Source organism: Halichoeres trimaculatus, unplaced genomic scaffold, assembly GCF_033239565.1.
Source record: "Halichoeres trimaculatus isolate MK-OKI-2021-1 unplaced genomic scaffold, fHalTri1.1 fHalTri1_scaffold_11, whole genome shotgun sequence".
NCBI lineage: Eukaryota > Metazoa > Chordata > Actinopteri > Labriformes > Labridae > Halichoeres > Halichoeres trimaculatus.
The window spans coordinates 22,003,075-22,030,486 of NW_027437189.1; the positions used below are offsets into that span (position 1 = coordinate 22,003,075).

A 27,412-nucleotide genomic window follows, 5' to 3' on the forward strand; every position below is an offset into this window, starting at 1 on the left:
AGAAAATGTTACATAAATGTGTTTTATTCACCCCCTCTTTCAAATGTGCTATTGATAAAAGATGCACTCTGCACACATCACCATCAGACACTTTTTGAAATTTATCACATCGACTTGTCAGCAGCCCAGTAAAATGTTAACATCATCAGATCAGACATCTTGTTTAGTTTTGAAGGAGGGTACAGCATAACGTTGAGTGCATTTATTGCATCATTAAGCTGACAATAGAAATTATAGTAGTGCAATTATACCTCATCATACCCGAGGAGATATCTTGATAGTCTCAGCTAGTGTCTCGTCAGTAACAGACTTTGTATTGCATACAGAATTTAGGCAAGTGAAACGTAACAGGAAAAACAAGAATTGTACAAAGTTGTGCTTTGGACGATTAAGGAATAATTTGTAGAAATTTCCTGCAAGAGAAATTAAACAAATGTAAAGAGTTTATATTTTCTAATCAAACGAAGAAACTGTGCTCAAGTAGAGGTTATGTATCTCAAACCTGGTCCTTTAGAAATGAATGTAGGTGTCAGTGGAAGCAAACTTCACCGTGGTCTTAAATAACTGCAGTGCATTTTTCTAAAAGGAGAGGAAAATACATATAAACTCATGCTCTCTGAGAAGTTTAATATAGATTTATGTTATGTGACTAAAACCCTCTCTTCTTTCTGCCAGCATTGTTTGTTTCTGTGCAATATGATAATACTTATAATATCTGCATACAGATTATACAGTATGTACAGTAAAGCCTGGATAATGTATACATGTTCCTGGTTATGTTTGTCATATTGATTACTCAGAGGAGTGAGCGGCTCATGTGTGGATGGTTCCAAAAAGCCCTTCTGATGAAACAGGAGTACAGTATGTCATGCACATATATTAGGTTATTTACATCTGTGGTTCATTAACTGATTGATATATTTGTATATGGTAAAGCAGATTTGTTAAGATGAGAATACCAGTGCTTCTTGAGATGCATTCACTTGTACTGTGAGGCATGTAGCAGCGGCGATATTACAAATTGAGAAAAAAAAATAACATGAGAAATGATATCTAAATGAATCTTTTGGTGTTTGCAGCAAATACATCAAACTAGCGAGATAAATTGGAGTTGTTTCATATTTTTTCTGTTCTCATATCATCTTTCATTTTAAGGATGCACATGTAATGTTTGCTCTGCACTTCAGTTGAGGATAACAGCATACACTGACCACAAGAGGTCGCTCTCCATGTATTTTATACAGCAGAACTTCCACCAAAAGATTATGAAATAATTTACCGGCTTATTGGGAAGTAAGCTTTGCAATCTTTTGATGTGCTTAGAGACTCAGTGTCTCTTTGGCGGTGATGAAATCCTTTCAGAGTCATAGCACAGTGCTGTGGTGGAGGGTGGGTGCAGATGCAGGCAAAGTTGCTACTTCTTTTTTTTTAACCAAGTTACATAACTCTGAGTCCCTGCTGATGCCTTAACTCACTTCAATATCTACACAGAAACTAGGCATTTGTAGTCCGCCCTCTTCTTCAGTTGCCACCACACTACCGAGCAGATCAATGTAAAGTTTAAATAATGCTACTGATATCATAAAGGCAGATGTGCTCCTGACTGTGCAGTTTATGGTAACGTGATTAGTTTACGTTAAGTGCTAACATCACAAAGTATACATTCAGCACACATGCTGAAGCAACATGTAACTGTTACCAATCTATACATCTATTTAAAAATCAAACACTACATCTACTTAACAAGCTGTTTTATTTTTTCAAGTTTTCTGGTCCTAAAGATCAAGTCAAGTCATGAAAGTTAAATCTCTCATAGATTTAACTTCTACTTAAGAAACGGCCAACAAAATGAGAGTGGATATGACTGTTCTGAAAAATAAAATTTACAACCTCTGGTAATGAGAGACTGGACAGGGACATTGTTCCAGTATCAAACTTTCATTTTACTGTAAAACTGCCATGGGGGGCAGTCTGTTAACGGGGTATGAATGCTACTGAGTATGAACTGTGCCAAAACTGAAAGCCTGGGTCTGGAAAAATGGATTAACAATGGTTTTTCATTTGTTAAAGCAGATAAATGTTATGCTACCAACTACTTTTTTGGATCATTTCCTTTGTCTAAGAGATCTATGGTTATCAGATTTGCCACCAACCACCTGCAAAACAAAACCCGTTAGTTACTGGAAATAATCACTTCTGAGCTGACGGAGCAGCATTTATACATTCACAGCTGTAACCGAATATGCATAAAGGCTGCTGATATGGAAGCATGCACTTGACGTGTTTGTGGTTTGCATTACTTTTGCATACCGATAAGCGATCAGCTATCACCACAGCCAAGATATCAACAGTAAAAGAAAAAAAAAGTGAAAAAAAAATTTAAAACTAAGAAGAACACACGTAAGAAAAATAACTGTTGTGCATTTTAAAGGAAACATTTGGTTAAACTGGAGTGAGCTCAGAGATGGAAGACATGAATAATTGTTTTTACAACGCTCTCTTTGGAAGCCATGATTATCGGAGAGGAAACACCACATTGAGAAGCTACTTTTGTTTCAACCTTGTGTTGCTATGCTACAGTACTTCATCCTAACTTCTTCTGACTTCACAGGTGTGTAATTTGTCTGGGTGTCAATCACACCTGGGCTGGCTCAGCTTGACCTCCAGTGTGGGGGCAGGGAGTCGGGTGAGGTCGGTTGGGTGAGGGAGGGGAAAAAGGTGGTGTGCAGTGACTGCACTGCTGTACTGGCTTTTGTTACCAGTATCTGTGCAGCTGTGGAAAGCGGCCCTGAGTTGTCGCGTGGCGGTGGGAGCAGGGAGCTCTTGCCGAGGGGGCAGCAGTGAGGTGGAGGCTCCTCTGTTTCAACTTTCCTCCTCCTCCTCATGCTCCTCTCCCTGTTAGTGTTTCTCCTCTTCTTCCAGCTCACCAGCCTCCTGCTCTTCCTCTCTTCATCCACTCTGCTCTTGTTTCTCTCTTTTTGCCAGAGAAGGTGGTGGCTGGCTCTGAAGATTAGAGGGCTGCTGCTGCCCCCTGGTGGCACCCTGGTCCCTGTGCTCTATGACCTCCTTGTGTGACCCCAGCCGACAGCACAGGCTGCTGCCGCCACAGCAGGAGGAGGAGGGATGCGTTTGAGGAGAGAAAACAGCACTCAGAATCAGTTACAAAAGAGAAATAGAGACTAAAATTTGAAAGACAGACACATTTATACTTACGGATATTTGTGGTGGTTGTTATTCTATCAACTCTTGAGTCTCGGAAAACTAAAAAACAGAGACAAGAGAAGGAAAGTTGTCATTCAGGAAGCAGCAAAATGTGAATAAACCGCACTTTGGTTTGAGTGTCTCACCTGTTGGCTGGAGTTAGCTGAGGGTGGGGTTATCACACTTTGGTCCAGTAAGGGGTTAACAGGGGCAGAACATGGGAGGTGTGTAGCACGCCAGTAAATTTCCAGATACTCTGCGAGGTGTTCACAGGCATCCTCCAGCTGATTCTCATCCAGGATGACATCGAACATCTCCTGCAGAGGAACAGGAGTGATGCAGAAGTAAAGTTATAACACTCAGAGTACAGACAGGATTTGAGCTTTCTGATTGTGAGCTTTGCAGCATGACTTACAGGCGGACACTGAGCCAGCTTGTCCCCTGCCATCATCTGGACATTAAGGTGTTTACTTTGCGACTTCCCTCGAGATTTGATCAGCCTCTGAAGTACCTGAAAGACAGGCAAAAGGAAACAAAACTAAAGCAAATGGGGAATATACACAAAGGCATCTTCAAATGTCTTGATTTGTCTCTTAACTCCTACCCCACCTTGGGTGAGGAGACTTTTACGTAGACAATAATGGGAGCCAGAGAAGTTTTGAGGAGCTGAGCAGGGTGGTTGATGGTGTCAGCATCCAGAACAACCAGCTGGAGAGACTTGGCCAGCTCAAAGATCCTCTCTATCTCACTTTGGACCTCGGCTACAGTGATCCAAAGAAGACAGGGATTTAACACACCTCACAAAGCAACACCTCCTTTGAAGTTTAGTACAGACGTGACACTAAAGAAGAAGGAGGCATCTATTCTTAGCAGTTACTAATCTTTATTTAGCAAAAATAGATCAAAGACAACTTTACTGTCACTCACCCAAACTGGAGCGAGTGTTGGATCTCTCCATTATGGCCTTCTTGTTGAGCACCGAGCGCTTTGCCAGCGACAGATCAGCAGTCACCCGTGTAATAGAGATCCTGCAGGAGAAGCGTCTTATCACACCACATCCACAACTGCTCCATTTCATAGGAAGAGATGAACTTGTGCACTCTCGCAGCTAAAAATAAGTCGTCATCATCGTCATGTGTCCTATCGACCATGAAATGTGATAGGCAGAATCCTCTAAACAGCTCCGTGGCTCAGTCACAGAGTTACTGTACACTGATCTGCAGCATCACACAGGACGGCTCCACTCACCTGCCATCAAATCTGTGCTTGAGGAAGTCAAACAAGGCTTTCTGCATCATGTCTGTTACCTAGGCGACAGAGAGGAAGACCAAGAGTAAAGAAGAGTGGATAGAAAAATATTTGTTGATCACTTTTGAGTTTGTTGATACCTCAGTTTAAATTTGTCTGGACCTTTGTTTAACAAGTTATTGCTACTCTAGGCTTCACTCTCATCATACACTGCTCTGCTACATGGATGTAAACAAGTACAGGTCAGGTCAGATCATACAGCAAGACATATTGTATTGATCTAGGAAACAGATAATTGGTTAACTGATTTTTAATACCCATTTGGAATAAACAGCTTCAAACATCACTAAAAGGGACGCTTTGAGGGATGGGTACCTTTTACATTTGAAACAATACGGTACTGATGCCTGGTGCCTGGCATTCAGTACCAGTGCGCAACGGTACCAATTTTCGGTACTTTTTGTGTTTAAAAAAATATATTTGTTCAATGATAAAATATTTAAAAAATCAATTTAACAAATTTATTCTTCAATATATAACCTTGCAATGCCGTGTTAATGTCCAGTATGAAAAATCACCTACTCTTCCACTCCCTCACAGTCACAAGGATGCATTTAGGTACCGAAACGTGGTTCCTTTTGGTTTTATGTGAATCGGTACCCGGCACTTTTGAGAGAATTCAGTCGGTACCTACAGAATTACCTAATTCGGTACCTATCCCTAAACGCTTTTAATTGTTAAATGATGGCAGGAGATAGCACCATTACTTGCAGTAAACTAAAATATTTTGGAAAAAAAAATTAAATAAAATTAAAAAGTAAGGAACTTTCTTGGTTTTCAATAACCCCTGTCATTGGCACTGACTGGTACAAGTAGCTGTGTTTAACCACCACCACCACCAAACTACCAAATTGGAACATACATGTACATTCTTTAACTTTCATAAAATACAAATGCCACACTGCAGCTTCACATCAAAATAAAACTATTTCTTCCTTTTATCACATGCACAAAAAATACAAATAATATTAAACACAGAATAGTGCTATAGCCAGAAAACAGAGTCAATGCAGACAGAAATGAGCACTGTGAAGTGTCCTCTGCTACTAATGTGTCTTGCTTATTGTTAATTTACTCGGATGTTTGAGCACCACTGTGCAAACCCGCTGATAATCATCTGCAGGAAACAAAGTTTCTCACTCAAGTCAGACTTAAAATAAGATTTAACAACAGGATTGGTTGGTTCAGAGCCATCATGGTCCAATAAGTAAATTTACATAAAGTGTGTTTAAAACTGTAATGACTGTGGTGCCAATAAACTGACCCAGAACACAGAAGTAGGAAACATCTTGTATCCTGTAGATGATTTTAAATTTTACATCAATAGCATGTTCTACAGTTCTGGATTTTCAAAGAGAAGGTGCAATTTTTTGTGATACGAATTATCTTTAGTGGAAAACTACCAATTCCCAAATTGTTATTTCAAGCAGAGTTCATTTGCATGTCGCTGAACATGTATGGACAGAATAAAACTTGGTAAAGACAGGATCAATGTGCTGCTAGCTAGCATTTCTTAAACCTCTGAGGGCAAAGGGAAGCAATCTATTTTCAAAACGTCCTGAAAAATGGATGGTCTCTTGAATAGGGGATGAGGTGCACAGCGGAGTTACTTCTCTACTATGAAAAAGAGAGATGGAGAAACAGTAAGAGTTCAAGAGAGGGAAACAGGAAGGAAATGTCGGGGAACAAGGGAGAGCAACTGAATATAAGTCGACAAGAGACAAAGCAGGGAGAGAAGGGAGGAAGAGAAGAAGAGAAGGCAAGCTTGTGCTCACCACTGGAGCATCCCCAAAGCACATCGCCAGAGCGATGCATAAATATTTCACATTCACTCTCACACACACACACACACACACGCTCACATGCACGCACAAAACAAACGGCTTGGCACACAGCCTGCGTGGTCACAGAAGAGGGAGCGAGGCAGAGAGAAAATGTTGGAGCACAAATACACTCTGTTCAATTACATGCCCCATATTTCATCACAATCAGCGGCAATGTTAATCAACTTCTACATTTCTCACACACCTCACCCACATGTGTTACACTTCATACACAGAGGATGATACAAAGAGGCAAACACGCCTAATCTATGTATAGAAAACAACAAAGATTCCTGCTGTGAGTGTGAGTGTGAGTGTGTGTGTGTGTGTGTGTGTGTGTGTGTGTGTGTGTGTGTGTGTGTGTGTGTGTGTGTGTGTGTGTGTGTGTGTGTGTGTGTGTAATACAGCTTCATCAGGATCTGACTCTGGTGTTTGGTATCACAGTTACTGTAACAAGATAATGGATGCCATCAAACCAAGGGTCCATAATGGAGCAGAAAATACAGTCCAGACGGAGCTGAAACTACAGCGCTCCAAAGAGGAAAAGGGTGAGGGGGCAGCACAAAAACACCAACGTATGACCCATATACAGCTGCTGTCCTAACTTTTATTTTACTGGGATTTTTATTTTTCAGTTTTAACTCGGCTTTCTTGCGAATCACCTGGCTGTGATGAATTCTTTACTCTGATTTGCCAAAAATCCTTAACAAAGGTAGTTAAATTTGAACCTGATCACATGTCCCATACCTGATCAGTCCACAGAAAAGGCCTTCAGCACATATTGCATACAGTTTATGATTTTGCCTGAACTTTGACAGGACTTCAAGCCTATTTCTCAAGTTTTGTGTCTGCTCCGAAATTGATAAATAAGAACACTGTTATCATGGAACTGCTCCCAAACAAAATGAGGCGACCTTTTTGTTTTTAATCAATAAGATCATCTTGACGTCACATGGTGTCTACTTGGTTGGTTGGTCAAGTAGTAAGCAGAATATTCTATAGTTAGCTTTTTGGCCCTGATAGAGTGACCCCTCTGCTTCACAGTGAGGTCATGGTTGGAAAAACTTCCTGTTACACCTGTATACATTATAATTTTTTTTTTTTTAAAATTTTTTTAAATAATTTTTATTATATATCATTTATTATCCATAATGCTTTATTTGTCCGTGTTTAAATCAACTCAAATGTTTAAAATAGTGTACCATAGCCAAACAATGATACCTCAGAGTGTCCCATTAGTGTTAATAACAAAGCATGTTAGCAGATGAACAGCTGTGCTCTGAGCTAAAGCTAGCATTCCAGTGTTAAGCTGCTAATACCTAATGTTTCAGCATTTTATTTTGCACAAGTTTTGAATTAGACTTAACAAATTCTAGCACCAATTAATTGGAGTGTCAGGGGGTTTTTTTGGGCTGTAAAGCTAAGTAAAGTATTTTTATCTTCCGTCAGAGATGACTTTAATAACTACAGTTCTCTCATGAAGGAAAAATAATATACAGACCATATTTCTCTCCACATCAGCCCAAAAGATGTTCAGACATTTTACTCAAAAGCACCAGCGTGACCTTCATGGTGGCTCTGGAGGAAATGTCAGGAGTCAACAAAGTTAGTGGGATTGTTCCTCAGGGCACCATGTGAAATGTCATGGTAATTTATCCAAATGATTTCAAGATGCTAAAATGTTAGCATGGCTGAACTGTCTCAAGTTTTGATTTATAAACTAGTCTAATGTAAGCGAATTTTTCTCTTTTTAATCTGAAACACAAGGGATCAATTACTTTTTGAATGCAAAGGCTAAAATGCAGCTTTAATTCAAAGACGTGTGAAACTCAAAGAGCATAACTTTGATATCCCTTAGAGGAAGTTTACATCTGTAGAAACTGTGTGTGAAAATAATAAGTAAGAGCGAGACACTGCTTTATGATGCTGATTCTTTTCAACAAAGATAACTTTAAAAGATTTAAACTGTCATTAACTATTGAAGTCATTTATATGACTTTTGAGGGGCCCATTAATACTAGAATGTAAATAACTGCGCCACATTTTCTCAATCTGATCGTGTCAGCACTGAAATAAGCAAAACCGAACTGTTTTAAAGCTCCTGTATTCAAAGAACTTTCAGTTTATGCTGATTTTGGCGCCCCATGTACACATTAAAGTCAACAAAAAAATCTATCCCATTGCCTTTTAACTGTTAAATGTATTACTCACTGTCCATCTTCACTCTTTTAATGTTCACATAAACAAAGCCTGTTCCTGACATATACCCAGCAGCAGTGATTGCATATCCCATTCATAGAAATGATGAATCTTTTTCCTGATGGTCTGTCTTGTTCGCTTTTGTAGCTCATATAGAGGCATCAGTTCTAAGAAAGCCCCTCACAGGAGCTTTAAGTCTGGCTCACACTACAGGATTCTCGGCCCGATTTAATCCCAGATTCAGTCCTCCCGACAATCGGGGGGAGAAATCTGGTCTGGGACTAAAATCGGCCCTAACATTCGGCAAAGATTATCTTCTAGGGTGAGCGGTTGACAGATGAATCTTTAGCCCCACGATCGTCTCACAGACTCGTCGGAGCCGCCCCAATAATTTTCACACGTTTGATATTTATCTGGATGATTACCCAACTCCTATTCGCTGAGGATGACAGTAGCCAATCAGAGCGAGCCGCCTACGATGACCGGAAATGACCACAAGACAGGAGAATCAGAGGCAAGAATGGCAAGCACAAAGAGCGTACAGGTGAGATGGACAGTGGAGATGGAGGACAGTCTTATCGACCTGTGGCAAGACCATGAATATCTGTACGTCTCTTGCAAAGATTATCACAACCGATGGGAAAAGGACAAGCGTTGGAGAGAGATTGCATCCACATTAAATTATCGAGGTGAGATAATAATGTGGCAGAATGCCGCAGGTAAGCACCCCAGTGCTGATATCCAGGACAACAGCACTCGCTCTCATGTGATATTGCTTGTATACATTAGTTGTTCGCTCTGGTCCGATAATCTTGATGAAATCCTGTACTGTGCGCTGGTCATGATTTTCAAATCTTGTGGTATATGTGTGCTTAAGATTGAAGAGAAGATCTGTCAAGATTCTCTTTATGTGTGTGATACAACCAGATTTAAGAATCTTATAAGATTTTTAAAATCCTGTAGTGTGAGCCAGGCTTTAGGGGCCATTTACACAACAACTGTTTTAGGTTGAAACGCAAAAGTTTTGTTGCGTTTCAGCCTCACGCTTGCACGGAAACAGCGTTTCAGCCGACCTTAAACGCAAACTTTTAAAAACGGCCTCCAGAGTGGGATTTTTCTGAAACACTCCCGACACCGTTTCCGTGTAAACACCAAGCCGGTGTTTTCAGTGGAAACGCTGACGTCACACTCCGCCACGCGCGCGTGCATACAACGGGACAAGAGTACTGTCGTTACAATCGCCGTGAATGACCTTGTTGTGCTTGTGCTGCTCAATCTGCTGTATCTGCTGACTGTCTTTCAACAAAATCTGCATCTTTTACTCCACTTTTTAACTTAGTAAAAATACACCCCCAATACACCAAATGATCAGCTCAACTCTGCTGCAATGGAGATCTCCCAAAATCAGCTTCTGGACAAGAAAGTTATAGCGCCGACTACAGGCCTGGCATACTTACTATAGGGTTTTCAGTCCATTAGATTTTTTTTCACTGCATTTTAGCATTTTCAGATGAAACGTCGTGTAAACGGGGCCTTAATTAATGCTTCATTGATGGTTTTCTCACCTCATAACCTTTCAATGAGGGGCCAACCAGCACCACAGGTCGCATAGAGGGAACCACATCATATGGAGGGACATGTTCTGTCTGCAGGTGGAAATATAATAAGACATGTTAAAGTGGATTTACTGCTATAAACACAAATAGCTTTCATACTGATATGTATGATTAGTAGGCTCTCTGCATTGTTTCTAGCAAGATGCAGAGCTAGCTATAAAATGCACTTTGGTACACTACATTTTATAGGCTTGTATCATTTAGGGTGTTTTAGATAAATGATAAAAGTAAAGTGTGACGCTGGGGAGAAGACACAAAACATACCTGTTTCTGCTTCTGTTTGGCTTTCAGGATAAACAGAATGAACATTAAGCATTAAGCTAACAGGAAGGCTGTGTTAGCACAGAAAACATGCACACCATGCAAACATTTTAGGTGTATTTGAATGTAAAAGTGCAAGCTTTGCTGAGAGTATCACAACTCTCCTACTTCTGAAAACACCATTCTAGCTCAGGCACAGCAGGGTATGCAAATGAGACCCTGTGAGAGCACGTCATGACAGAGCAGACAGACACAGCAGCAGGTCTCCTTCAGTCCCACTTACCTGCAGATGGAGGGGTGGACCTCCAGCCCCCGGATGAAGCGTTTCCTCCTTTCCTGTGGAGCAACATAATGCAAAGCTTCATTATGCGTGAATTCCCTCGAGGTGCAATTTAGAGAGGAGGACTTCCAAAACAGAGCAACACATGAGAAAAAAGATGGTCTGAAAAAAAAAAGTTTTTCAAAGGCTGCGCAAGACAGAGAGTTAGTGGAATTAGGTCAACAGAGAAAAGACAGAAGGATAGAGATACAGATGAAAGTAAAGGAGAGCGATAACAGACGTGCAGAGATCTCTCTCAGCTACATAATCTCTAACCTTGCTGCTGCTTTCTGCTCCTGTTTTATCCTCATGGCCTCTAATTTGACCGGGCTCGGGATAAAAGTGATGTCTGCCCCTTCCTTCACAAGCCGACCAATCCACCAGTCATTGTTGAATTTCTGCCAGACAGAGAAAAACAGCTTTGTAAACCCAAGAAGAATGGATTTATTTTTGTTTAATTTTGTTTTATCTTAAATTGTGCTAATTTTAATAAAATATGATTTCTGGTGTCCTCTTACTTCTTTTATATGCAGAAAGTCTTTGGTTTCAAAGTTAATAGCTGCACCTTGGACTGGACAATCTTCATCAAGGGCCCCACAGTAACTCACGTTAGTTTTCACAGCAAATGCTACAGGTTTAGACTGATGACAAACACGAAAAAAAGAAAAAGAAATAGTTACATGAGACACAGAAATAAGCAACTCCTCACATTTCTGAGGAAGAAGAAGTTATTAACATTATTAATGTTTATTTCTATGAGCTAAATTCAGAGACTGGTATTGTTGACCCTCAACCCCGACTCATACTTTGGCTCTCTCAAGCTGCAGCTGAGCCTGGCGCTCGGCTTCACGCCGAGACGCCTCCTGGTCCTCCTCCAGGGACAGGTCGGAATCCGAGGGTCGACTAGTGTAGGAATCGGCTGAACCCTGTAAACAAAAAAAAAACAACAGAAAAGACAGTGAAAAGGAGAAGATAAATAGACAGAGGCTGTACAGGAAGGACATAAATCCACCAGCAAACAGCTGCTACCCGTTACAAACTGACACCACTGTATGGGAGCCAACTTCTAAAGGCTTCAGGTGAAGCCAGCTGTTAGGAACAAAGCACATCTAACCAGGAATTCCAATAACAAATGCATTGTATTTGTTTACAGTCTAACTGGCAAACTGGGAGGGGAGACTGGAGCTAAAGCTGAGTGACAGGATCCAAGAATTTATTTAGCTACGCTTATTCACCAAAATCTGTTCATATGGGTTAAAAGTTAAATGCATGACTAACTATTGGAAACACATGGCAGCAGGCTGTGTTCTGCCTTTTTGATCTCCCCCTGTATGGTTTTCTCAGGTAGCAACAATTCACTCATCCACAGGCTCACATGGTCTGCAAACATATAACAGTACCTTCCTGACACTAAAAAAATAGGTTTTACTTTCATTTATATAATCTTTTATTAGTGTTACTCATAATAATGTAGACATATAAACTATTAAGCAATAACTTATATGTAGATGCAAACAGCTCATCTACAGTGGACATCTCTCTGCACCTCCCATGCCTCCCTCCTTGTTCAACCTGAGTCTGAACCTGTCCATCCTCTCCTGAAGCCATGTGATCCAGCCTGCAAGGACCAGTGAGTCCCTTCCTGTCGCTTTCCAAAGCATCAGTCTTAGGGGAACAAAATGTGCGTGAGAAAAGCAACAACACCAACATCAAGCACAGCACTTGTTGTCTGTGAACTCACTCAGCAGACGCACCAGATGTTGGCAAAAGTCCAGAGGCCTTAAGCAGGTAATCAGAATAAATTTCTCATTTATCCATGAGACCCTGCCACGGTATAAATGTGCAATCTGAGTCAGAAGAGGGTCAGTTTTAGTTAAAAGTTTGGAGTTTTAATTTTCATGTGCTGGAGTATTGAGAAACCTAAATGCTGTGATAAGAATCATGACTAAGACAAATAAATGGTGCCAGAAACAGGTTTCTAGAAAAACTGGGACAGAGACAATGAAACACTGAACAGTTGTGTGATGCCACAATAAGCAAGGGTGTGGACAGCACACACACACACACAATCACACACACACACACACACACACACACACACACACACACACACACACACACACACACACACACACACACACACACACACCCCGATCCTGAAGCGCTTGGTGGCAGAAACAGAGCATTAAATAAATAGAAAAGTTTGCACATCAGAATTTCCTTCAATACAAATTTAATGGTGGTTCAAGAGAAACTTTGACTTATTTTTGAGTGGCAGAATAAAACACCTGAAGGAACGTCTCCAAAATTATATATTTTTTTGTTTTCAACAGGTTGGCAACATTACCTGGTATAAAATAGTAACTCAAAAGAGGTCGAGTATCTCAACAATACAGATAAAAAAGTATGGATACTGTTCGAGCAGATAGTTCAACATTTTAAGAAAAATCCTCCTTTTTTAAAAAAAATTTCATATAGTTTGAGGATAATATCATCTGCAGGACCATTCAATTTTCACATGGTATCACCACAAAAGAATGACAAGTATTTAAAAAATGAACTTCCTAGAAGTTTTGTAAGTTTACTGATGAAATAATTTATTTGACATGAGATGTCATCTCAAAGTATATTTAAAATATTTCATTTCTAAACTTGAAAATACTGATTTTTTTTCCACTAAACAAGTCAGTGTTCTCTCTCTATTTTGGGGTCAGTTGTTTTAAAATCATTTTAAATTTCATTTTTACAGGGTAGACTGCTCAAAGTATAATTATATTATTATATGATTTTTTTTTTTTTTTTTTTTTTTTTTTTTTACATTTATCAGTTTCATCATCTGACCAGGCCTTTCCCCCATCAATCTGCAGCACCAAGCTGTCCTGTGGTCCGGTCACATCTTTTTGAGATTTTCCAAAAAACAAGGCACATTTTGGTTTGCAAACCATCTATTTCTGCTTTTTAAATGTAACACAGCATCCAGCTCTTTTGCAACTGAAGTTTTCAGAAAAACATGGTGTAAATAGGCTAAATTGTTAATCTGTCTGTCTAATCTTTTGACCCCAATACGCTTACCGTACGTGCCATTCACCAGACTCCATGCCAACAAGCTCATTGTTACTATAAAGGTAGACACATTACAGCCTGGTTCTGGGCTGAATGAAAGTTAACTCATGTCAAAGGGGCAACATCCTGTCTAAAAATATGAATCCTATCCAGGAGTGCTAAAAGTTGTGATTTGTTGACGGTCTGCTTGAGGTTGGCTGCAGAGGGGCCGGAAACCACTCACACACACTGAGCCAAGAGAAACAGACTTTTATAGCATTAAAAACACATTTACAGCCTGGTTCAAAAACGGCTTGGGTCTGGATCGCTAATGTCTCTCCAGGCACACGCTTTTTCTTTTCTTTTTCTTTTAGTAACTGAGCTGTTTAGAAGATATTCAGATCACCAGTTTGTCCAATCAGAGGCACAGGTCATGTGACTGTCTGACGTCCTACAGCTGTTAGTGAGGAGGCTCAAAGCCCGCCTCTTGAGTCAGCAATTCCAATATGGCCCCTGCCGATGATTGGCTTCATTACTCTGTTCAGGAACAGACAGGTGACGTCACAGAAACTATATTTTATGGACAGTCTATGGTTGTGTCTGCATTTCCAGTATGACGACTCCCATCGTTTGGCTTCAAAATAGCTCTAAAGAAACCAATGGGTGACATCACAGAGATGTTCATGTTTTATGCAGCCTTTTTTAGTAATAATCCTAAAATATCTTTGATGAAGTTATGTGTAAGAAAACAGCTCTCGTAAAATGTTTTCATGATTTACAATTCACTGACATGAAGTTTGTTTTCATCCCAGCTCAGAAATTCACTGAAGCCACAAACAAACAGACTGCATCTGATGGGTCACCATCTGTAACCAGTGATCACCAATTGCATGTTTATCAGCTTTAATATTCACACATCTAATGTCACTGGGAAAGATTGGGATCACACATCTGGTCTTCCAATCAGTGACAGCTTGATCAACAGACAGAGCCAAAGCCAGCCCAAGTTAGAAAAAAAAGATTTAAATGTCATTCAATACAAACCAAGACAACAAAAACATCTGACCAAGGTCTTACTAAAACAGACAAAAAAAACAATCTTTAAGTTTGTCTGACAAAGCCTCACTTTACCAGATGTCACATTTGTGCTCTACCTTCATCAGCACCCTGTTCCTCCTCTTGGTGGCTTCAGTCCCAGGTGGGTGCGGGGCTGAAAGACTCTTCATAAACCAGACAGGAGCTCCCACAAAATATAGCCAAATATAGCTCCATAACAACGTCATCCTTCTTTTACACTTTTCCCCCACCTGTCTCCTTCGCCTGCCTCCTCTCTTCTCTTCTTCCCTCCTCCCCACCATTTTCCCTCCATCCCTTCTTTGCTTTATCAGAATCCAGAGCAGAGTTTGTGGGAATCATTTGAATATCAAAGCCTGCCAGCGTTTGTGGAGTCTACCAGCAGAAGAAACAAAACCCAATTAAAGCACACACACACACACACACACACACACACACACACACACACACACACACACACACACACACACACACACACACACACACACACACACACACACACACACACGGCTCTGCAGATGGATGAGAACTGATATTCTTAAGTGCAAACTGAGCCTCTTTAGCATAAAGTATCAGTACATTCTCTTCACCTTCATTCATCTCACTCATATAATGTCGTATAAACAGTGTTTTGATATGAAAAAAGGACCTAAAGCAGAAATTCCTTGGAGTTATATAAGAGAAAGGACATGTTCACTTGAAGCTGAAGCACAGAGCTGCCAGACTTTTTCTCTTTATTACCGTCCAGGTTCTGTACCAAAGCTGTGCAACACTTTGCTTTAGTGTACATGGAGTCCAAACGGCCTTCATTGATGTAAAACACTCTGCTGCTTTTCTTTCGTCATTTCTGCAAAACCTGCAGAAATTCCAAAACCAGATGCCAGAAATCAAAGGCAGCATGACATTTTTGATTTTTTTGAAGTGTAATATTTTCAAAGCAATGAACAATGACAACAGAACAGGAGCTGTGCTGTACCACTGGATGAGTTGTTTCAAATAACCACGGTGTATGTATTGAACATCTTATCAACAGTTGTTTTTTTCTTGACTGTTGATATTTTTCTCAGGTGTTTGAAGCTATTTTAAACTCTCTCTGTTTGAGCTTTTGGCAGTAAGACTAAGAAAAACATGCAGATCAGATGAGCAACTGTAAAAGATTACTCTGTTCATTTCTCAAGAAGTCTTTCTGAGTCAGAGCCGCTTCCTGTCAAACTACAGATGTTCACATATTGCAGCACGAGACATTCCCGTCATGGCCATGTACTAAAGTGTGAGGGTTAAGAGTTTATGTTCTTAATTACTAATGTTTGTGTAAGAGATCTCCAATCACCTGTTAATGAGTTGACAGTGTAACTTCTATAGAGTTATTCCTCTTTTAAGGTACATCAATGATAGCATCAACACTATTTCTTATAGTAAATGAAACATCTATAAGTTTATACTGAGTACATTAACACCACAGTGTGGCATCTTCTTGTTGCTTTCACCACTTCGATGATATACTGTACATCTATTTGTGTGGACTAAAGGCACTGTTCACACCTTAAAACGGCAAATATATGTGGAAACTGACAGGACACAAAAACTCAATGACTGCTTAAAAAGCTGTGCCAGCTACTTGACAAAGCTGTACACTGCAAAAAACTGAAATCTTATCAAGTGTTTTTGTCTTTTTTTAAGTAAAAATTGTCTTATTATACTCGATATGAGCCACTTTCAACTTATCAACCCAGAAAAATGTCTTGTTTCAAGTTATCAGAGTACAAAAATGAGGTTTGAATCGCTTGTAACCAGCAAAAAAAATCTGCCAATGGAGCAAGAAAAAATTGCTTGAAAATTTCCTTGAGACTAGAACAATGTCTTAATACAAGTAGCTTTTCTCTTGCTCCATTGGCAGATTTTTTTACTGGTTACGAGCAATTCAGACCTCATTTTTTTCCTTAAATAACTTTAAACAAGACATTTTTCTGGATTGTTCATATGAATTTGGCTGATATTGAGTCTAAAAAGGAATTTTCTACTGAAAATAAGACAAAAACACTTGATAAGATTTCAGTTTTTGCAGTGTAATATTCTTCTTATATATAATAAAACATAAAAACAATGATATGAACATGATAACTGCAAGTTCCTGTGTGTTCATTTCTTAAAATGAGACTGACACTACAAGACCAGATTTTAGATGGTGTTTTTTTGACTTTTGATTCTATTAAGATGAATGAACTTTCTTACTCACTGAGTAAATCTGAGTAAAAAAAAACAAACAAAAATCTCTTAAAAGAATTACTTTCTTAAATGTGTCCTGGATCTTATTCTGGTTGCTGAGACCTTTCCATTGGTGCGGGAGTGGTACAGATTAAAAAAAATATATATATATATATAACTAAATAAATTATTATTATTATTATTATTAATAATAATAATAATAATAATAATAATAATAATAATAATAATAATAATAATAATAATAATAATAATAATAATAATAGATGACATAATTTTTTTATAAATTTATATATATATATATATATATATATATATATAAAACAATTTTTTTTTTTTTTTTTTGCAAACATTTGATCCAAAGGTTGTGTAGATGCAAAGTTGAAATGAAATTTCACTTGTTTGAATCACTTGTTTCTCTCTACACTGTATGACTCTCCTTCTGTCTCTGTCTCCCTTTTTCTTGTTTGTGAATTTTACCGGGATTACAGGAGCTTCTGGCACACACAAAGCAACATCAATAAACTGACTAAAAATACTAAATGACAAGTACAAATCCCCAGCAAGACTGAAATCTAACCCCTTCATACGAAGAGAGAAGACATGAACAAAGTCAAAAACTGCAACATTCAACAGATGGGACTCCCACAGCCTCAAAGTTACCTACAGAGTTACAAAATAACAACAAGCTGCTCGTGTGTGTGTGTGTTTGTACAGTACAGTACAGTATGTCCAAAGAAGGTGAGACAGAGGAAAGAGGTAACGGAGAAGAAGAGAAGAGACGCTGGGGAAGTGAGTGAATCAGAGCAGACTTCTGCTGAGACGAGAGTGAAAGGAGGAGAGGAAAGAACAACACAAGAAGACGTCTGAGAGCAGACAGACGGGGGACACATGGACCATGAGTCTGAGTTTGCATGCAGCGTCATCCCACAAAATGGGCAGCATCCACAGCATACCTTGTTGCAGATGAGTCCTGTAGCGCTCGAGTCGGAGGCAGACATGATGCTGCTGCCAGTGCTCTCTTCTCCCCCATTGCACAGAGAAGGCAGAAACCTCCTCCTCCTCCTCTCCTCAGCCCCGTGGTTACAGAGGGAGAGAGAGAGAGGGAGGCAGCCGCGTCCAGACTAAGTGCTTCACAGCTGACGTTGCTGCACTGCCTCAACAGCCATTTCCTATTCAAAATTGATGCCCTGACTGCAGCACTGGTGTGTACACGCCTGCATACTGGTACAGCTCTGTGGGTTTTTCTTCTGCTTCCAGGCAGCCCTCAGAAACAGGAGCTTTTCTCCTCCTTCAAGCACAGTCACTCAGTCCTCTCATCTCATCTAAGTCCTCCCATCAGATGTGAAATATTCCTCTCAGCAACACTTGATACGAAAATTTGTTTTAGAAGATCCAGAAAAGTGGTCATGAATGCTGTGCACCTCACATTTCACCAGGAACCGATTGCACAGAAAAAGACTGAGAAGTTATGTAAGACATTCTCAGGGATAATAACGAAGAGATGAATGCTGGGAGACAACTGAGTCTATCCTGATGCCAGCTGGAAGCTTTCTTTGCCTAACAGGTGACTGCTTCCACAGTAGCAGAAATAAACCCAAACAGGGAAGTTGGGAAAAGTGGATATCAGAGGGGAGAGAGAAATGATGAGGAGGCGACGTGTGAAGGAGGGCAGGGCTGTCTTCCTGCCCCTGCACCATCCCCCCTGACAGGAAGGTGATGCATGAGCCCACAGAACAGAGATGCAGCGGTGAGTCAGCAGGCAGCCATCTAGGGTCCATCAGACGTCTTCATAATAAGCTGGCAGAGAAGATCTCTGCCTTTGCAGACAGCCTGCTCGTTCCTGGCAGGACATGGGCTTCATGTACGCCTGTTCTCCAGGTCGCCCCCGGGCACCCTGGACCCGACTTAAACAACCATTATACTGGCAGCATGCGCTCACTCGCCCTCATTCAACTCAAGAATTAAGTGCACTCCAGAAGAGGCTTTTAGCAACAAATGTCTCAGGGCTATATTTCTGTGAGGCTTTCAAAAATTAAAGGGACACAAACACACACACACACAATTGCACATAAATTGTTTTTAGAGGAACTATCTCCCTCATATTCCAGTTTTACAGAGAAGATACAGGAACTACTTTCTCCATTAGTGTGGAGAATGAAGCAGCCAGAGCCGCTCTTCTAACAGTGGGAGAGGAACCAAAGATGGAGAGAGCGGGAAAGAGCAAGAAATAAAGACAGGCAGAAAGGCAGAGCCAGGGAAGACAGGACATACCTGAATAGCAAATTATGCACGAGAAACATTTTCAAAGAAGAAAGACTACAGATTGGGTTTTTGTGTGAATGCTGATTGAGTCATTTCTCTGCATTTAAGAGCCCACAAGTGAAGGAGTGTGACGACAAAGAGAGAAACAGTGAGAGAAATTAGATAGTCCGAATGTTAGAACAATAAGACTAGAGATTAACAGCAGAATCTTTTCTTTTTGTTATTTTTCTGCTGTTCAGTCGGTCTAAATATAGCACCCCCTCTCCCCATCACAGACTGGTGCTGGCAGTGGGGAGAAGAGAGCGGAGGATTGTCAAAGTTCACTGAGTTTTGATGAATTCCCTCAAGAAAGACCAGGCAGATTTGGGACTGGCTCAGCTATATTCACTGATGCTAGATAGCCCATCTGAATGTGAACTAAGTGTCTGCATGGACAACAAGGAACAGACACTGGGGCGCGTCTCAGCTCAGTCTGCAGTATGTGTTCAGTCTATGCAGCGATGTTTTCCTTCTTCTTCTTAAGAACAGGGTAATATTGCATCTGATGTTGTTCAATCCTCCTGGTGATATGATGCAGGTGTACTTCATAAGGTTTCTTTTTTTAGCTCCCGTCTTCAACGTTCACATCGGCTTCAGAGTCGAGGTAAGGAGAGGAAAGCGGTTGCACAAAGACGAAAAATTTGACGCCGTTGAAGACAAAAAGTGGATAAAGGGATTTCAACATATGAGTCAATTTTCAACCATTATGCTGATTCTCTTAAAAGGTTTTAGAAGTGACAATATGTGCCACTCACTGTTTAAGAGTAAGAACACATCTTTTGCCTCACCTCACTCTTAACTCTAACATCCTCTGTATGAACATGAAAGCTCTCAGATCACAAAGAAAGTCTGAACACAAGTAAACACACATAGCAGAGAACAATGCCTTCATAAACGTTAAACGTTGGAAGCCACTTTTTGCTTCTACAGACATATTTCAGTTGGGACTAGAAAAGCACTCAGAGAGCGCAGACCTTCACAAAGCATATTGTGATTGTCACGAAAAACGTTAGTCCTACTTTAATGTTATACTCCCTTTTAGCAGACTGTCTGCTACAATTTGGTGTTAGTTGCAGGTTTGTACGTTAATTTGTTACCTGACAGTGTTGATAACTATGATGACATGTTTCATATTCCAGATCTTAGTATCCAGAAAATTGCCAGGATTGTACTTTTACATCTGTCAGAAATTATGGTGACCTTGTCTTGTATTGTTTTGCAAAGCAATCCGACCATTTAGGGTGAAGTTATATACACATATGGTGAAAACAGCCCTATCCCACAATGATAAAGAATCCTTTAAAAAAATCCTGGATCCAGATGGTGATCTGGATCACCTCCAAAGTTTAATCACCTCTTCCTTATCCCATTTTGAACATTTCAAGGAAATTTCATCAAGATCCTGTTAGTTACTTTATGAGTTATGCTGTTCACAGACAAACTGACAGTCATAACCTCCTTGGCGGAGGTAATCAAAAAGCATAAAGATCTGAGACTAAAGTCTTTATTTTGTAATTTTGCTTAGCACTAGCGCTACACTCTTGTTCTGTAACCAGCTGAGAAACCCCGCACCAACTGTGAGCTCTGTGACTTGTTAAAAGAAAAAAGAAAAGGATACTTCAGAGTTCACCAAGTTCCAGATGTCCCCAACAAATCTGGACATTTAAGCATAAAATCTGTGAACACACCTGCCCATGCCTCCAACCTTTTCACCTCCATAGTGTTTGCAGTGAGAGCTGAGGCAGCATTAGCAGGCAGAGGAGGATCATGCAGAAACAGGGAGAAGGTCTCCTGACAGTGCAACTGGAGTAGGGCAGGGTGGATCAATAAGAGAGCTACCCAGATTGATACTCCATCCTGTCCCGAGGAGCTCCACCCTCCTCGTGCTCTAATGTTACCTCGGGATACTTTCTCCCGGCCTCTAATGAGCCCTTTGCAGCCTATAAATACGCACTTCGAGTCATTTCAAAGCACACTGCACGCCACTGCTTTTTCACCAAAGTCACCAAGTCCTCACAGAAACAGCTGGAAGTGTGGAGGTTTAAAAATAGGAGACATCTCGTATGTGATGACGTGAATCATCAGTGTTTGAGTTGTCTGTGTCGTGATATACAGCAAAAAGAAGAAAAGAAGCCCAGTCAGGAGGATTCTACATCTTTTTTATCCACGCTGTCGACTTGGCCTTGCCAACTATGCTGTGCATACTTTGGCTCTCTTCCATCCTCAAGGGTCCCTCAACCTGACTTCCCCAAACTGCTTCAAAGTGCAGAGCGGCTGGAGCTAACCCATATAAAGCTGTGTGCCTTCAGTGCAGCACAGAATGGCACAGTACTGCTGCATCCTTTATTAAACCAGAAATGTTTGTCAGAAGATGACCTGATTTAAGCTCGAGGTTTGAGTTGAGGCCTAATTGGTGAGTCTTGAATCCTGGGTTTAGCTTACTGAGGGGAATGTCAGACTTATCAATATGTAATGCTGCCCTACATATTTGCGCATTTCAGCCTTACGTCTAAGCACCATGACTCCTCACAAGTTTTCAGATGTCAACATTTGACCTGACAAGAAATGTGGTTTAAAAGCCATCGTTGGTGCATGGACATCACAAACGTATCAGCCAAGAAGCCAGAATAATAAACTGGAGATGGTTAAAGGATAAGAACAGAAAAAATCTAAGATAAGACCGATTTTATCAATAAAAGGAGGAAACATTTCTGACTTTTTGTTGCCTTTTCAAAATAAAATAAAAAGGGCTGTCTTAGAAAAAATAAAAGATTAGTCATAAAAAACCTAAACTGGACTCATCAGCCCTCTCAACATCGCTGCTTCATCAAATTTAATCAAGACATTGCACACTGATGCTCCAACACACAATCATTCATGCACACATAGACACACACACAAAGCACTTGGCTCCTCACGGGACAGGCTTTTAGTGCTCTGTCTCATGCAGTATTTAATTGACCCCACACAGGAAGCCTAGCGGTCCCAAATGCACTCCTTCCCCCCACCAACAGAGAGAGCATGAATGCCTGCAAGGATGCCCACAGCCTCCCACCGCTGCTCCTCCATCGCACTACATCAGCACTAAATGGCATTTTCTGCTTTGGTGTAACTCAGACTTTGCACAGAAATGTCACCAGAGAAGGGGAAGAGTTTCATATAATGTGTCACAAAAATGCCTGGATATAAATGAAAACTAGACACACCTAACTTTTACAGCCACAATAACTTTTAAAGCCCTGATTCAACTTCACATTTCAAGGGCAGAGTTGAAAATATTCCTGTTTCCTCCTCCATCTTTCATCTACATCCAGTGAGGTAACAGTCCTAAACCATGCACGGATCTAGAGTTCACATTAGAATAACTAGCAGCGCCTTTTTCAGCAGAGATAAGATGCCGGAGGTACAGCTGGTTACTTACTCAGTTGGAGGTAGGAGAGCAAACTCCCCGTCTCTCTCGCTGGCCCCTCTGCTACTCAGTCATGGTGTGCGCTCTCTCCTGGGTAACACTGAAGTGTACTGTAGCGTGCTTGTAAGCAGTCTATCCCTCTCTTTTTCTCTACACCCCCTCCTCCTCCTCCTCATCCTCCTCCTCTCTGATTCTCCGCCACTCTCAGTACACAACCCTTGTCTACGTCACAGAGGCTCTCTCTGCCTCTCCCGCCCTTCCTGCTGCTGCTGCTGCTCCCCTCTCATCCCTTCATCTCCACCTCACCAGCCTGGTGGGACCAAAGGATTGAATCTGGATTGCAACTGCATGTGAAGTTCATTCAGGACGCTGGCATGTCTGTTTTTTTTAAATCTCGAAGCAACATTCATGGTCTCACGTTTAGATCAGGAGTTCAGACAGAAAGATAACAAGCTGCAAAGCATGCAGTCTTATTCTGGTGAATTCTAGGGATCTGGCAGAAACATGATGGTCAAAGTAGTTCTGCACATAAAATAAAAAAACGTATTAACTGTGTAACATGTAACTCAAAAGGTAAAGGGATAATGTGCTGTCTCTGCTCTTTTTGGAAGTTTGGTATCAAATTTTGGTGCCTCACTGCAAGAGTTTGCTTATGTCAGATGACAGATGTGATGTTTCCATTGTTGGTGAATGTCCGCCTCTTAATTGATTTTTCATTTGATCTGAAAAGAGTTTGGTAACATGGCTGTTATGTTAGAAGAACTTCACCCTCTGAAATATAAGCTCATGATACAGAATAGAGTTTCCTTTGAATGGTGTAAATCAGCAAAAAGTACACTGTCAATGGACAAAATCATGTTAAGCAGCACAAAGACGAAATCTCAGAAGGAGAAAATCCACTGTTTCTACAGTCTCATCACACTGTTGTTTAAGCCTTGTGGGATTTCAACCTGTCAGAAGTAAAAGTTTTCAGACAGGAGAAAGTCTTATGTTGATGGGAGCTGTGGGAGTCGTGCTACTTGTGTCTGCTCGACATGTGGAGGCGTCCCCAGTGAAGCCCTCTGTTCACTCTGTGTGTTCTGAGGATGTCATGGTTGGCTGTACTCTGACACCTAATCAGAGTGGATATCTTTGGATGTCTGAGTTTCTTCAGAACCACAAAAACCAACCAGAGAGAAGAGCATTGTATCTGCTTTAAGGGTTCATTTGTGTGCAAAACATCTCCACAAAGATCCTGCAAGAGATCAACAACATGCGTCTAAAGAAAGACCAGTCCGACACAATACACTAAAGCTGATGTGCAAATCTCCTGCAAAGCTGAGATTCATAATTCATAGGATAGGTTGCAGGAAACAGTGAGGCAGAAGAGAAGGAGAAGGAGAGAGATAGAGAAAGATGGGAGAGCCATCCATTCGCTTTCAGCACAAGCTGTACGAGTGAATTAAACATGAATGGATGAAGGTTTGAAAGTTAAACTCCACGGTGCTGTGCAGTGAGCTGAAGACAGGCAGAAACATGGCAGAGAGCTGCACCCAAGCATTGAGTGCAGATGTCTGTTAGTGTGTCCCGTATGAAGCAGAGCTGCTGCTGCTGCTGCTGCTGCTGCTGCTGCTGGTGCATTATGGATGAGGGGCTATTTTAAGGCGGCGGGATGCTGCGTTTTGATTTTTGACTGGAGGAAGATGACACCTGGCTGCTGCCAAATCCTTGCGCAAGGTTGGTACGGTTACCTGATGGGTTCAGACATGCAGGTACAGCTTGTGTCCCAGCTCAGAGCTGATCTCTGTTTGAAGTTTAAACTTCAAGTGGAGGAGGGATGTAAACAGACTGGTGAGACCACAGTGAGGGGAGTGATAGTGTCACCGAGCAGCTTTACACACAGACTGTGTACTTTGTGTTTGGAAGAAGCACACACACACATGCAGCGTAGTACACAGCGAGGTTGGACTGTTTGTTACCACCCTGTACATTTTATTTTACTCAAATACAGAAAAAAAATGTTCAAACTGTGAGCATGAATCTAACCAAAGATAGTATTTATAGAGAAATTCAAAACATCAGTTCATGGTCAAGATGAAATAAAAAGGCTTTTTCTTCATAGAATGAAGCACAGAGCAGTTATTAATGTATCAAAGGAAAGCAAGTTGATGATGGTGTTGAGGTATAATGGCCAAGTTAGGGCATGTCAAAGCTTTTCTTTCGAATATTTTTAAACCTTTACTCAAAATAACAAATTGAAAGTGCAACGAGTCAAAAAGGAAAGTCACAAAACGACTCTCCAAGATTTAAATGTCAAATCTTACATATTTTCCACAAACTCTGCTCCTGTCAGAAACAAAAAGAAGAAAGAGCAGAAACAGCAGTCCAATGCCTTTGCCTTATTCCTTATAAATCTCAAGTACATGGCACAGACATCAGGAGAAGTCGATCACAGCTGACTTTCAAAGAAGAGTTTAATTTGAAGGGCAGAACCTTCACTTCAGCACACAGCGTGAATCCACAGCCCAGAGACGGACCAGACCCCCCGTAGTTTGCCTGCCAGACACACACTGAAGCAAATGATGCAATCATCCAGCTCCTCCAGAGAAACTTTTACCAGCCAGAAAAGGCTGGGAGCTCACTCAGAATCATAACTTTTGACTTTCCAAGCACCTTCAGGATTTTGTAGAGTTTCTTGAAGAAAATTTCAGAGTAAAAAACTAAACCGCATCAATCCATGCTCGGTGAATAAAAGCTTTAAAGAAATAGTACCTTTGAGAATGCCAGGATCGATGGGCAAAATCGTTGTGAACAGCAACCCAACAAGACACAAAAACAACCGTTAAAATTATCGATGAAAGGTCAGAGTCTGTGTGGATGATTGCATGGCTATTTCATCACACTTCTGCTCCACATGATGGAAATCTCTGTTCTCTTTTCTCCAGCTTATAGGGGATGACATTTCATTTCCTAAAGAATCATTGCATTTGTAAACATAATAAGACCACATCCATACATTATTTTGGTGAAAACAAACACACCATGTGAATATATATTGCAGTATGAGCAGCATACACCCAGCACAACACTTTGATCTATCATATTTCTTTACTTTTTATCCCCAGGCTGTAATTCTGAAGGTTGCATTCTTTCAGCTGAAACATTTTATGACATGACATATTTACATTTTTTCCCCTCAGATGTTATTATCATGCTCAATGTACAGAAGACACAGGTTCCAGTGGGTGAACTATAGCTTAATGCTCATATGAACTTTAAAGTTTCTGATCCAAAATGACATAACAGCAACTTAATAGTTGAATTGAGGAGCTGTATGTACACAGTCACAAGGAGTTGAATATGAATGAGTCACCACACACAGACTCCATGTATGGCAGGGAAAATAAAGGGTTAATGCATTTATTGTTATCCTGCAGCAAAGTCTAAATTATTTCTCTCATGCTCTGATAAATAATAAGGTGGAAGCATGAATACACCCACAGTGCTGGATGATTGTGCATCTGTTGCTCCACCTGACTCATTATTCTGTCTTGGTCCAAATGTTTTTGCATTTAAAATCTGCTTTGTATTTCCTCTGGCAGCATGACAGAGTCGATGCATGCCTGCTGAGCCTCCTCTACTCTGAAGTGAGAGATTCCCGATGAGGTCAGCCTGTCTAATTAAATCATCGGTACTACCCCATCGAGGAGCTGCTTTTATATTTACTGCTTGTTTATGTCAGTTTCCAAAGGCTGCTCGATGCTTCAAACAACACAGTGAGGATTCTTTTTTTGATCGTGATTACCCCGATCTCAACAAGAGAGATCCCAAAGAAGAGGAGAAAACTGAAAACAACCCACCTCGTTGAGCAGAAAGACGCTGGAATTGGTTAGGGACATCCGCAGTTAAAGGAGACCTCGGTCACATCGGCCCAACTTGGGTGGAATAAAAGTAAAAGGCTCAGTTTGAAGAGTACAAGCTTCAGCTACAGGCGGATCACTGCGCCTCGTGTGAACATTTTCACAACACGAGAGCTCGGCGGAGAGCTTCATGTGGACGTGAAGCTCCCGCGGCATCTGCGCCGTGAAAGAAAAAAACACACACTTCAGTTTGTGGGTTCATGGTATGATCAATGACTACACAAAGCCACGCGCACGGACACACTGATGGATAGATTACAGCTTTCTTGATAAATTATGCAAGACCTGCACTTTTCACACAGCACAGATTGTTACTCCATCGTGTCGCTTTTCTGTCTTTAAATGTGAATATAAGATGAACGTGTGAATCTGACATCATCACCTTTAGAACTTGTGCTAAAACTTATTCAGTTATAAATCACTAAAAATGAGCTACATTAGTTTTTATCTTGGTAAATACATTTACAGGGAGACCCAATGTGTTCTCGACCTACTTCTTTGTAAACGTGTGAATGTAGGGGAAACAAATGTATCCCCCTACAAGCTCAGTGTTCAGCCGGATTTGTTGCCATAGCAATAAATGAGTGAAATTGGATGATCCATTATTCTGTTTTCATGCTCAAATTCCATTACACATGGAGGAGAAAATTGAATATGTAAGACTGCATAATTATAAGAGCCTGTAAGGTTTCAAGATGTTTGCTTGCCTAAGAGGCTGCTTTTGACAGGAGAAC

General features: G+C 40.7%; 1 protein-coding gene across 3 annotated transcripts; it reads right to left on the reverse strand.

The window, feature by feature from the left end:
- Window positions 1–26,844, reverse strand: cacnb3b (calcium channel, voltage-dependent, beta 3b). 3 transcript variants are annotated; one of them, XM_074681351.1, is made up of 14 exons: window positions 26,619–26,844; window positions 11,534–11,653; window positions 11,246–11,368; window positions 11,004–11,125; window positions 10,692–10,744; window positions 10,412–10,431; window positions 10,097–10,177; window positions 4,450–4,508; window positions 4,129–4,229; window positions 3,811–3,962; window positions 3,617–3,712; window positions 3,348–3,518; window positions 3,214–3,261; window positions 1–3,097 (listed from the first exon to the last, which is right to left on the reverse strand). In XM_074681351.1, the coding sequence occupies exons 1-13, from the start codon at window positions 26,655–26,657 to the stop codon at window positions 3,232–3,234; spliced, it is 1,167 nt and encodes a 388-aa protein (XP_074537452.1). In that variant the 5' UTR covers window positions 26,658–26,844; the 3' UTR covers window positions 1–3,097; window positions 3,214–3,231. The 3 variants fall into 3 exon arrangements, with proteins under 3 accessions (XP_074537452.1, XP_074537451.1, XP_074537450.1); XM_074681350.1 differs by lacking the exon at window positions 26,619–26,844 and adding an exon at window positions 18,023–18,409 and having other exon boundaries at window positions 1–3,094; XM_074681349.1 differs by lacking the exon at window positions 26,619–26,844 and adding an exon at window positions 18,023–18,405.
- Window positions 26,845–27,412: the final 568 nt, after the last annotated feature.

Coding starts and splice junctions, on each gene's coding strand:
- cacnb3b (XM_074681350.1), bottom strand. CDS start 18,067: ATGTCTGCCTCCGACTCGAGCGCTACAGGACTCATCTGCAACAAG. Junction 10,745..11,003: donor GAGCAGAAAGCAGCAGCAAG/GTTAGAGATTAT, acceptor GTTGCTCCACAG/GAAAGGAGGAAACGCTTCAT. Junction 3,262..3,347: donor CAGCTAACTCCAGCCAACAG/GTGAGACACTCA, acceptor TCTGTTTTTTAG/TTTTCCGAGACTCAAGAGTT.